This window comes from Orcinus orca, chromosome 9 (genome assembly GCF_937001465.1).
Source record: "Orcinus orca chromosome 9, mOrcOrc1.1, whole genome shotgun sequence".
Lineage (NCBI taxonomy): Eukaryota > Metazoa > Chordata > Mammalia > Artiodactyla > Delphinidae > Orcinus > Orcinus orca.
The window spans coordinates 69,030,700-69,042,956 of NC_064567.1; the positions used below are offsets into that span (position 1 = coordinate 69,030,700).

General features: G+C 40.9%; 2 protein-coding genes across 6 annotated transcripts in view; one reads left to right on the forward strand and one right to left on the reverse strand.

Moving 5' to 3' along the window:
• ANKMY2 (ankyrin repeat and MYND domain containing 2) overlaps positions 1 to 533 on the reverse strand; it is a 35,448-nt gene extending 34,915 nt beyond the window's left edge. For both annotated transcript variants that reach the window (XM_033399987.2, XM_033399991.2), the window contains exon 1: positions 48 to 533. In XM_033399987.2, coding sequence (XP_033255878.1) covers positions 48 to 114 — 67 coding nt within the window. In that variant the 5' untranslated portion in view covers positions 115 to 533. The remainder of the gene's footprint in view (positions 1 to 47) is intronic.
• Positions 1 to 12,257, forward strand: part of BZW2 (basic leucine zipper and W2 domains 2) — a 58,168-nt gene that overhangs the window by 236 nt on the left and 45,675 nt on the right. Inside the window, exon 2 of one of the 4 annotated variants that reach the window (XM_033399965.2) lies at positions 795 to 848. The exons of 1 other annotated variant lie outside the window; for it this stretch is intronic. In XM_033399965.2, coding sequence (XP_033255856.1) covers positions 795 to 848 — 54 coding nt within the window. Of the gene's footprint in view, positions 1 to 542; positions 849 to 12,257 lie in introns of those variants that run through there. 2 more of the 4 variants (XM_004263472.4, XM_033399981.2) reach the window with 2 other exon arrangements.

Here is a 12,257-nt window from a genome sequence, read left to right on the forward strand (position 1 = left end):
TCACAGGCCAGGCAGGCAGCGCCCCCGCCGCAGCCCAGCACCCACACCTTTTCCGATGACTTCCAGCAGATCCTTTTCCTCCTGGGTCAGCTCGCCTTTCTTTATGTGAACCATTGCTTCCGCCAGCTTGACAGCGATTGTTTCTTTGGGAGTATTAAAAAGTAAACGACGTAAACGACGTGTCTGTATTAGGAACGCCAGCCGCAAGGTTAGGCAACTTGAGACTAGGACATTAAGTAGCCAACCGCGGAAGCGTTCGAATTCTCTCCACCCTCCCGGGGGCTGGCGAGCAGCGGGCGAGCTCGGGCGAGCCGGGCGGGCAGTCTCTGCAGGCCCAGCAGTAGTCTCCGCCCCCCGCGAGTCATTGGCCCGGCCGGGAGGAGGAGCTGCAGGAGGCGGCAGCGAGAGTCTCCCATTGGAACAGCCTGGGAAGGAAAAACCAAATGGAGAAAATCAGAGGGGGGAAATTAAATGCCTGTTACACGTCTCCCACCGCCATCCTTTCCGGTGCACGTATTTAGGGACACACAGTATTTAAATTCTCTTTCTGGAATTTCTGTGTTCGGCAATTTCTGCTAGGGGCATGCATCTCCCTTGCTCTCGATATACACCCCCCTTCATTTCCCAGGGAGTGGAGCGGCCCGGGACGGGGGCGGGCTGGGAGGCGGGGCGGCGTGGTAGGCGGGTCTGCGCCGAGCTCCGTGTGTCGGTGTCAATGTGTCTGTCCTTCACTCCTCCATTGTCTGCCGCCACCACTGCCGCCGCTGCCACTGCCGCTGCCGGAATCGCTGCAGCCCCCAGCCTCGCGCGTCGCCGCTACCTCCTCGGACAGGTGAGAAGCAGCCCAGGTAAGGCAGCGGGGGAGCCGGGAAGCCTTCGACAACCGGAGCTAGAGCCCCACCGGGAGCTTCCCCCCCTGCCGGTGCTGGCCCTAAGGAAGCATGTGCCTGCTGGGGCGGCTTCCTTCCTTTCGGTGGGGAAGCCGCCCCTCCACCCCATTACCATCACTCATACCGCGTATCAGTTCCCCGGAGTGAAGACCCGCCACTTGCCACATTTGGCCGTCCCGGGAGACCGAGAGCGGCCAGGCGCCGGCCACGAGGTGGGAAGTGGCGGGTGCCCATCGTCCCGTGCGTGGCATCGCCAGATGTAACTCCCGGGGAAGCCAGGGTTGAGGCTTTGGACTCGGGGTGGGGTGGAGAGGAGAGCCTCCCATTACGAGCGAGATGAACGCATGTGAGAGTAGTCTCGGGAGAAGGTAGTTCTCATTTGGCAACCTGCCCTCCTCACCCCTCCACCCACCCACCCCCACTTGTCATCTCCTTTGGCGTCTGTGGGAGCTGTAGAAGAAAACCGGATCTGATCGCTCTATGGTGCCCGTTAAGGACGTTTGGAAGCAATTTACACTTGAACTAATACTTCGTTTATGAAAGACAGCCGGGGATGAGGGGGGGAGGAGGGCCTCTTCTCTCTTCTAGAGTTCCCAGTCTCTTTGTAACTCAGATCTTGAGATTTATGGAAATAGGAAGGGGAGGGAGAAGGGGCGGAGATTAAATTGGTGTTGCTGTCTATATATAGCATTAGATTAGCCTCTTAATCCAACCTTCATTCAACTGTAATATGTAGCTTCAGGCTTTCACTATAGGAAGCCAGGGACCAAATACAAGCGTGTACCCTCCTGTCACTCAGAGACAGGACTTGCTTGCTAATACGAAGTCAGTCGTTCCTCCTGGGTGCACATCCATAACATATTTACAGCATCAGCGAAAGCTTCTGTAGAAATTAGTGTTTACTGTTGTTTCTCTACAGTCTAGTATTAGTGTTTCTCCCAAGACGCGTCTGCTTCAAAGAGAAATATTTGTATAATTATGTAGATTTTTTTTGTTAAGCATCCCCCCCATACCATCACTTTCTCCCCGCTGTGCCATATATGAAGTGAAGTGTATTTTCCTCTGGCCATACGCCTTCATTTCTTGGAAGCATTCACTAACACTTGTGAAATCCTGGAAGATGTTCATTATTTCCTGCCTTTAACAAAATTTTTTCCCCAAATCCCAGATGTTTTCTTGTCTAAGTCTTCATCTTTACAGGCTGGGGCAGATCTGAGCCAGAACATATCACATGAAAATGGTTTGAAATTATTCATCGCAATGTATAACAAAGAAACTTTTGTTTGGGAATGCTTTAATAATGATGTGACTGTTCAAACAAGTAGTAACGCTTTTGAGTGACCCATCTTTTGTAACACTTAGAATGCTGCTATTGCCACAGTTACAACTGATTGAAAACACAGTATCATGAAGAAGAAACCCAGAAACCTAAGAAAATGCTTGCGGAGTAACCTTTCCTTACCATGTGACTTAACATTTTACAAGGGATGTTACAGAATTGGGTGCTTCATTGACAGTATTTCCATCTCTTGTGTCAAATTGGGGCCATGGTTACTTGAAGGTCACACCTGTTTGTCTCACTGAAGTTGTCTGTTCCTCGAGGATAGCAACTTATTATCTATTTTCCTGGTGCCTTATGGTACCTCCTTGGTATTTAGTCCTCTGTGAGTACATGAATTCCGTAAAGCTAGAGTGAATGACATTTAAAGTAAAAAAGCTAACATCTGCCTAGAAATGTATATAAATAATATGTTAAGTTTAAATTTCTAGAAGCAGATACGTAATGGATTGTGTTCATCAGATGGATTCCATTAATCGTTTTTGGCCAATGTTAATATTTAATGTAGGAATAAGATTAGCTAATGAGCATACCTTAGACTAGATCAAGGAACTTTTTTTGTATTAAGAATGTATTCACATCTAAGGAGTTTTGTTGGTAATAAAATAGCTACTACTTATTGGGTCCTTAGTCTGTGCCGATATTCTACCAGATGCTTTGTTATAAGATTTGTTTAATCATTGTTGTAGCGACCTAGGAACTAGCCAGTATTACCCCTGTTTCTGAAAATAAGAGGACAGAAACAAAAAGAAGTTAATTTGCCCACAGACCCACAGTTTGGAAGTATCAGAGCCAAAATTGGAACCTAGATCTGTCTCCAAAACCTTTTCGCTTTTCATTATTCTCTATCTCTGTGGCTAGCAATAAGGGGGAAATTATATATTCTTTAGCTAATAGATAACACATTCATGTGGTTTAGCGTGACAGAGGTACAAAAGACTCTCTGACCTCTTTGCACAGTTTCTTCTCCGTGCCGTACAACCCATGGTGTCTATTTTTCTCATACCTTTCTGAGAAATTGTATGTGTTTATATAGCTTATATGTATAGTTCCACTTTTTTTTTTTTCTTACAGAAATGAGAGCATACTAACACATTGTTCCAAATATGCAATAGAATTTATATGTTGCTTTGGTCTCTGTTTCTTTCTTCTCCTTTTAAAAAATAATGATTTCTGAAATGTATGAAATCCTTATATGTGTCCCCATCATCCCTTTTTCTACTGCTACCACCCTGGACGTCTCTTGGCCTGTTGCAGTGGATTCCTAAGTAGCCTGCTTTCCATCCAGCTCATTCAAGGTACCACCATTAAGGCACCACCACCAATATACACTGAGCACTCATCATGCACCCAAGGATGAGACGTACTTTGTAAAGACAGAACTGATTCACTTAAAGCATGTCAGTGGCTCTCCACCTGCCGCAGAATAGAGGCTCTGGTCTCGTACTTCTGGTTCCTCTCCACCAGCCCAGGTTCGGTCTAGGAGGCTCCGACTTCTGGTCCCAGCCGGCATTTCCAGTCAGCCAGCCCCTCCCACATACTCTGCTCTAAGGTCACCTCACTGATTCCCTAACATGCCAGTAGTTTCCACCCCTTTGTTCCTGCTTTTCTCTTCCTGGAGTGACCTCCCTTACCTCTTTACCGAGTCTTTCTCTCCTTCCAGATCTGATGAAGTGTCAGCTTTCAAGATACTTTCATGGTCCCCTCTCCCACCCCATCCAGGAGGGGAATACAGGCCCTAGTAAACATTTTTATTCCTGTCCCTCAGCAAGGGCGATAAGAACAATCTTTCCTCAGGAGTTGCTGGTACAGTTGCTGACATCCTCTAATTTTCTCCTATCTTCTTAGGAGCCCTGGTCCCCACCCGCCTTGTACCCCGAAATTAACATCACCTTTGCTTCTTCATCTGGATCCCCATGAAAATAACCTAAGGCAGGCACCTTTTTCATGACATCCTAGTTCAGTTTTTGTTAATCTATTTGACCCCTTCTCCTTCTAGACTGTAAATTAACTAGAATTAGTTTACCTTTGCTTCTCAAGATTGTGACCCATGTCTCGCACGTAGTGTGTGCTCGGTACATGCTGAGTTGAATTCAGTTTGATCTCCAAGTTATTTCAGGTGGATTTGTTTCCCTACTTGACTAATCCTTCCTGGCAATGTGAGGTGATGTGGCCCTAAGCACACACAATCATAACCAAGGGGAGAAGGTCTGTAAATGTTTTCGGTCTCAAGCTGCTTGACATTCTGATGAATGCTACCAACCAAGAAAAAAAAATTGTACATATGCACATGTTACAAATTTTGCAGACCATTCCTGGACTCCCTCTTTGAAGCCCTTGACGTACAGCTCTGTGCTTTAAGAGAATGCCGTTTTCTTTTTATTGCAGGGGAATAGCTCATTTTTGAGTGTTGTAACTTTTGGGGTAATGTTTTCCTTGACATTTAACTTTCTTTTCTTGGGTACATTTCTTGACTGAGTGGATATTTGATGATATTAAGGATTTTTATTTTCTTTGAAACTAATATTGTGGTTATATGTTTAAAAGGTCCCTTATCTTTTAGAGATATGTACTGAATTGTTTAAGGGGGGGAAATGGTAGGACATCTAAGACTTGCTTCAATATAATTTTGTGACAGTGGGGGACAGGGACTGAGTAAGAGTATTAATGAGACAAAGTTCACCGTGTAGTTAAGGGTTGAAGGTGGGCAATGAGTACATTGACTTCATTAGACTGTTCTCTCTGCTTTTGATACGTTTGAGATTTTCCATAAGGAAGTCTTAAAAAGGAAATCTGGACATATTACAGCCCCTAAGAAATTGTCGTTGTAGTTTAAACCAAAAAAAAAAAAAGAGAGAGAGAGAGAAAGCAATATGGATACAAATGCTCTTTCTCTATACTTAGAGTTGAGCTTATGCGGTTATCCATTTAATGTTAAAACAGTTACACCTAAATCTGCAAAAGACTGTCTTGTGAACAATGCATTTCCATAAACTGTTCACATCACCCTTTAGCTTCTCCACAAAACGAAGAGGTAGGTGGCGTATCTCAGTGCTGTGTCACAAGCTTGTGAATATCCTACTGGCAGCTAATCTTCATCTTTTTTAGACCCTGACGAAGTAATTTGCAGACACGTCTCAACCAGGGGTGCAAATATATTTCGTTTAACTGAGAAAATCAAGACATGAATGAAGTGGAGATACTGATTTTCTTCTTGTGTCACATAAATCAAGTCAGAAGGCATTTCCAAAAAAAGAAGTACTTTGGTAATGTCACGAGCAATAGTTAGAGGAGGTATCTCACTGCCTGAAAATCGGGAGCACACTCAGGTGTGCCTGCCACGTCCTTCCTCAGGATTTGCTTAACTAAATGCTTGCTTTGACAACTGCTTTCTGAATTCTTAAAACTTTATAACTTGCGTGTCTTGATGTTTATGTTTCTTTTATGATGTTTTGGACTTATGAAATGTTAATGTTTCCAGAAGCCAACATGGAATTTTTTGGTATCATTTATAACATTTCTTCCCAGATTTGGTTTGAAGCGTTCTTAAAGAATATTTAATTAAGCTTCAAAGCCAAGCCTTCACAGTGTCTAAGGACAATGTAGCCAGTCCAGTCTCATTGCCAGGTAATGCTGAAGCACACATTAGTGTATATCCAGCTTCAACTCATATATATTTATATTAGCTATGTCACTGTGGAATTTAAAACTCAAGGCTGGTGCCTCTTATCTCTGAGTATAGTAAAACAGTTCCAATTATTAAAAATAGAAAGCTATTTTTGCATCAGAAGGGAAAAGGTAGCATTCACCTTCCCAATAAATACATTTAAGCTAGAAAACTGGTGTTTTTATCTCTTGTTATTTGGTTATCTATTGCGGGGTTGTGTTAAAAAGACCCAGCAGACAGAGCAGCCCTTAAAACTACATTCATCAGCCTCTGAGTAAAATCTCTTCCTGGTCTGTTGATTGTGGAGTAAAGCAGTCCCATTAAGTAGCCTCTTCTGACCTGGTAGGAAATGATTATGGATGAGCCCTGGGAGACAGCCAAGCACAGCCATAGCTCTGAGAATTAGAGTGGGAAAACCAAGACTCCGTGATGAGATGGCTTTTCCAAGGCAATGTCTCTTGCTTTCACTTTCTTCATATATAAAACAGGGATACTAACCAAACTTACAGGATGACTCTGAGGACCCTTGAGGATCCCCTGTGAACTATAAAATGTTATATAAAAATTAATTGTTATTTTTAGGGCCAATTCTACCTGTTTCTACAGTTGAGAAGAAGATGGATAACACAATTACAGGCCTAGTTAAGAAATCATTTTAAAGTAAAATTGTATAGACATTAGTATTTGCCATAAGCCCAACTTCCTACATTTTGGAAGAGATTTATTTTTCAAGAGAGCCTTTCATAAAAGATATAATTCTAGTAATTCTATCTCAGGATTAACTTATTAAAAATATTAATCAGGATTAACTTTTTTTAAATAATAATAAGAAAGTTCTCGGTATGCATCTGTTGTTTTCAGCGAATCCCAAATGATAAGACATGATATTTGTTCCCAAGAGGCCTCTATCCTTTAGGAGAAGACCCGCCAGCCCCTGAAACAATAGGGACTAAAGTCATCATCCAAAAGCCCCCCCCCCCACCTCTGTCAGGCGACAGGTTAGACCCCTTTGAGAACTTCCCTTTGCCTGTTCAGGTGGCTGTCCGGCTCCGTCCAGTCTTTCAGCTCTAATGTGAACAATGTGGTTACTCCCTACCCACCCACTGGCTTCCTGCTCCCAGAATACCCTCCTCCACCCGTTTCTGCATATCACATTTTACTCCAATCCTTCTCAACTCAAATGACCCCTTCCCCACACAGCCTTCTCCAGTCCCCAACCAGAGCAGTACAGTCACAAGTGCATATTCCAGAACGTGTGGAGCTCAGTGGGAGGACTAGAGAAAGTGAGATTCTGAACAGAGTCCGGAAGGATTGGTGAATTTGGGCAGGCGAGCCAGAAAATGGAGAACATTCCAGGGAGAACAACCCCCAAGAAAACAACTCCATACAATATTATAACATGTTATAAATATTTATAAAATAAATATTGGCTGTAATTTTCTGGCCAACCGTATTGGAACTAGAAATTTTTTCTTTCAAAGGCACGTTTTCTTCCGTATGTCAACTTTTTTAAAATCATGGAAGTGGAGATTATATTTTAAAGCACACTAGGTTTGTTCTTGCTCTCAAGTAATTTATGACATCACATGTTTTAGACTAAACTGAAAATTATAAAGCAGTATCTTCAGAATTGGTGGTAGCAGGAAAGTTAATAATGGACATAAAAAGAAACCATAGAAGAGAAAATCATATACTTATTCGGATATTTTGCCCTTGAATACAAACTAATTTGAAATTATCCAAAATAGCTAGAATATCAATAGCCAAAATAACTAGAAAATAAAATGAGTAGGAAATTGTGAAATTTATTTTGCAAGTAAACTATGATGCATGGAACTGTTTTTATCTATATAGTGCCTTAAAGGAATTTTATTCTCTCAGTTTGATTTTTTTTCCAGTTGGACTGTTCTGATTTTTTGTTTTCTACTTTTATTGATGAATGGAATAAAGACATGGCTGAAACAGTTAAACCTGAGAGATGCAACTTGGGGATTTAATAATCACGTTAATGTGAATCATTTTAATGCGGGATTGTGGTTGTCATTAGGAGTTTCCACAGCATTTTTCCTTTGTATCTATTAGGGGAAAAAATACACGACAATTTAGAATAATTGCTAAATTTAAAAAATCTGCTGTATACCAGTATCAGCAGTATACACAAGAATACTTTTCTTTCTTAACTCATTCTGATGTCTGTGTTGGGGCCATGGGTCTCTTCAGCAAGTATCTTTTAGGCAGTTAAATGCCAACTGGAATAATTTGGCCTGTTCTATCTAAATTTGGCATGTGTTGAGTGAAAAGTGCCAAAAAATATTCTGATAGTCATATTTGTAAACTGCTTTGGAAATAAAAGGTTTAAGTAACTCACCGAATGAACCATTCTTTTGGCAAATGCCAAAGAGACAATGCTTTCATTGTTCTTTCCTGATTTTTTAACTTCAGGTGTATCCTTTGGTGTTTTTTGTTTTGTTATCTTTCATTCTCTTAATTATATATATATAATAATATATTAGTCGGAAAACAATAATAACAAATTTGTGAGGTGTGTAGAATTGTGTTTCCTCTTTTCGTAGTTCGACTTATTTTTATGTTAGAAGAGGACTTTTAAAAAATAATTGTTAGATGCACTGTTTTTTTGAGGACTTCTAAATAAATCTCAAGAAAAGTGCTAGGCAGAGGTGAGTAACAGTAAGCAACATTAACTCTTAGCACTACGGAGACTATATCATAAGCCACCATGGGGTGTGCAGTTTTATAATATCCTACTGTATCCTCTTCTTTTTTGCATATTCACACAAAAGACTTTAATGCTTTTCAAACCAACCTCGACAGCTTCCTGGATTTGTGATCATTTCTAAGGAAAAAAGAGAACATGACATATGTTTTTCTCAGTATACAAGGTAATAGAATGGGGTTATTGTAAACAGGAAGGAGAAGCCCACATTGCTGGTACAGAGGAAGCTGCTGGCTAGAGGAAAGGACGCCACATCGGGTGTGGAGGAGTGTGAAGATGGTGTTTACGTTAGCGTTGAGCCTCTGCAGGAAAGAAGTTGAGAACCAGCTCCAGTAGTACCAGAAACCATGGAACCATAAATTTCCTACTATTTACATGTCCTTAAGAGGCAGGATTTCTGTTAAATCCTCTTGCTAAAGACAAATGTTTTTCTCCTTACTAGAACTCCACGGGGAACTATTTGGCATTTGGGAGGTAACATATGTTAATTCAGTTTATCCAAGTGCTGAACTAGACGTTAAAATTAATATTTATGCTTCACTCTCTGACTCTAAACCATAAAATTCATGAGGCAAATAATAAAAAAGCTGCCTTCAAGAGTCATATAAATGGTTACCCAACAACTTCAGTTAGTTCGTTGGAGAAGTGCTCTGCAAGTAGACAGTTGACGGGTTCTGGCCCTGACCGTTCTGTGTTTGTGAGGGCCTGATTTTTCTGCTTTGATCTCTGCTTTACCACCAAGGTTAGAATGGAATGCCTGACCTCAGGCAAGTGGCGTGACATCTCAGAACCTTATCAGAGTGTGAGATGAAGGTCTAGGTTTAGTTCTTCAGGTTTCAAAGTGTTCCATACCTCATGGATATCCATTATAAGTTAAAACGTAAAAAAACAAAAATGCAACACACGTTTGATTGTTAAAGCATTAATAAACACAACTGCAACTCAAATTCATCATGTGATGTACTTTAACATACTGGAGACCATTACTTCTTCTTAACTCACACTGCCAGGTTTTTCTGTGCAGTGCTTGGGTCAAACTTCACCTGCTAGAAAGTGAGCACCATGCATCTTGCCTATGTATTTTGTCTAATTGGTCCCATCTGCATCCCTATTGACCAGTACCAGATAGAGGTATGTTTAATAAATGAATGCAAATGAATGATTTTAAGCCTTTTGAAAAAGTATACTTGAAAGTTTTTAATGTGGCACTGATCTTCTCTCTCTCTCTCTCAATTTGAGTTTCTGTAATTCACTCCTTTAAAATTGTATCTGGGAATACAGTTTCATATCATCAGTGTGCTATGTCCGATTAAGTCCCAGGCTATGCTTGGGCATTTCTATCCATTTCACGCTGTCCTCATTGTGAAATAGGCATGTGTATGGTAGGTAACTTTTTGCGTGTGTGCAGCCTTTCAAATAAAGCTTCATCTGCTAGACAGGCTTGGCTTGGGCAGGTCCCCTCCTGGGAGGATGGGGGCCGGAGTGGCCTGGTTGAGAGAACTCACAAGTGAGAAGACATTTGGACTCCTGTCCATCACCACCTTTGAACTTCCTGAGTTTCATTCCCATGTTTTGTAAAAGCCATTGCTCCAAAGCAACATTCTCCCACTAGTAACCAGTCTAGGGTGTTATGTTTTTTTCCAGAAGATTCTGTCATCTTCTCCTCCTTGATTACAATGCTAAGAAGAGAGGAACAGACTTCAGTCCCCCTCGCCATAATAACTTATCTTCTACTCTTCTATTTGTACTGATAGTCATAAACACTCCCATCAGTTTTGTGTTTGATACAAAATTAGCCTTAATCAACTGAATGCTCTCTGGCATTTGACACCACTCCCTGCTGATTTTTTTTTTTAACTTAATTTTTTTTTAGAGCAGTTTTAGGTTCACATCAAAGTTAAGAGAAGGGTACAGAGATTTCCCATATACCCTCTCCCCCGATACATACGTAGCCCCTCCCCATTATCACCCCCTGCCAGAGCTACTCGGTGATGCATTTGTTTTGTCTACAATTGACATTAATGTTTGGCAAACAGAAATAAGTCTTTCAGGGAAATATCTGCCTGGTTGCTGCTCTGATGTGTTTAGACCTGTGTGCACAATTTTCAGTTCTTGAGAGCAAGGCCCATCTCTGGCTTTGCTTACCTTTGTTTCCTCTTTAATGCAGGGCTTTCCAACCTTGGCACAATTGAAACATTGGGCGAGATAACCCTTTGTTGTAGGGGGCTCTCCTACAGCATTGTAGATTGTTGAGTAGCATCCCTGGCCTCAACCTACTAGATTCCAGGAGCAGCCCCTTCTCCCAGCATGACAAGCAAAAATGGCTCCAGACACCGCCAAATGTCCCTTGGGGAACAAAATTAACCCTGGAGTGAAACCAGTGCTCTAGTACAGTGCCTGATACACAATAAGCCCGCTCTACAATACTTGATAAATTAATAAATATATTTAAACCACAACTAGACATTTAATCATTGGATATTCCTCTGTTTCATGCCACCATTTCCTCTAAATTCTCTGAATTTACAACTTGAAATATTGTAGGTATGCAGTTGTTATCACTATCCTGTTGTCTTGCAGACAAAAGTTCGAAGGGTCTTAACTAGAACAGAGGTTTTAAGACATTTTGCTATTAAGATACCCTGAAATGTTACATTTGAGGAATGAGTTTTCTAAAAGCCAAAGTATGTACAGTGTGTGTAGTTGAAGGTGTGTTTGTGTTTTTCAAAGTGTTGAGACATAAGAATGACATCAGCAAGATTAGGCCATCTGGGAAGCTGAGTGGGGCTGGTCAGTTGCTGGGGGAAGGGAAGGGCCTGGGAGAGATCCCAAATGGGGAAAGTGGAAGGGCCCAGAGAAGGACATGTGCTTGCCCCAGGGACTGCTTACAGAGTCCCTTGAGTAGATGGCATGAATTGATAAGCAGAGTGAAACTATTTCGGAGTTAATTTATACTTCTTGAAAGTTTTTGAAAATAACTTCATTGAGATGAAATAAGTGACATTATGTAATTGTCTTTATTTCAGTGAAGAGGTTGTACATTAATACTTAAAATGTAATTTCTGGAATATTTTTATTTACAGGGAGGCAAGAATCATTCGAAAATAAGATAAAGTTTAAGAAGTGAAATCAATTTGGAAATGTCATAATGAAAATTTAATCACGATGCTTTTATGTCTTCTTAAGGCAGATTTAAATGAATATAGTTAACTCAGTGTACTTTTTTTCACAACACAATTCCTTTGGGCTTTGATCCCTCTTTCTTAAAAGGTCGTTGCTTAGCACAATTTAAGTTCCTACCATTAATGTCCCTTGCTGCAAACTACTGTTGTAAAATTTTGAGGAGAGAACTATAGTTTAAGTTTTGTGCTTTTTAAGAAAGATATCTTTGTTCTTTTATATCATTAATTATAAGAATGAAGAGGATATGAATATAATAGTAATATTTTTGTATTAAAGAAATATTTGAATTTATTTAGAAACATTTTTCTTTTATAGGTAGGCTATTTGTTATTTTAAATTTTTAATGTTTTTTCCGTTATTATAAATACTGAAACTTAGATAGAATTTTCTAGGAGCTATAGCGAAGTTTGTTGTAGAGGCTGGGTGATTTTGAGTCCAGAGAGG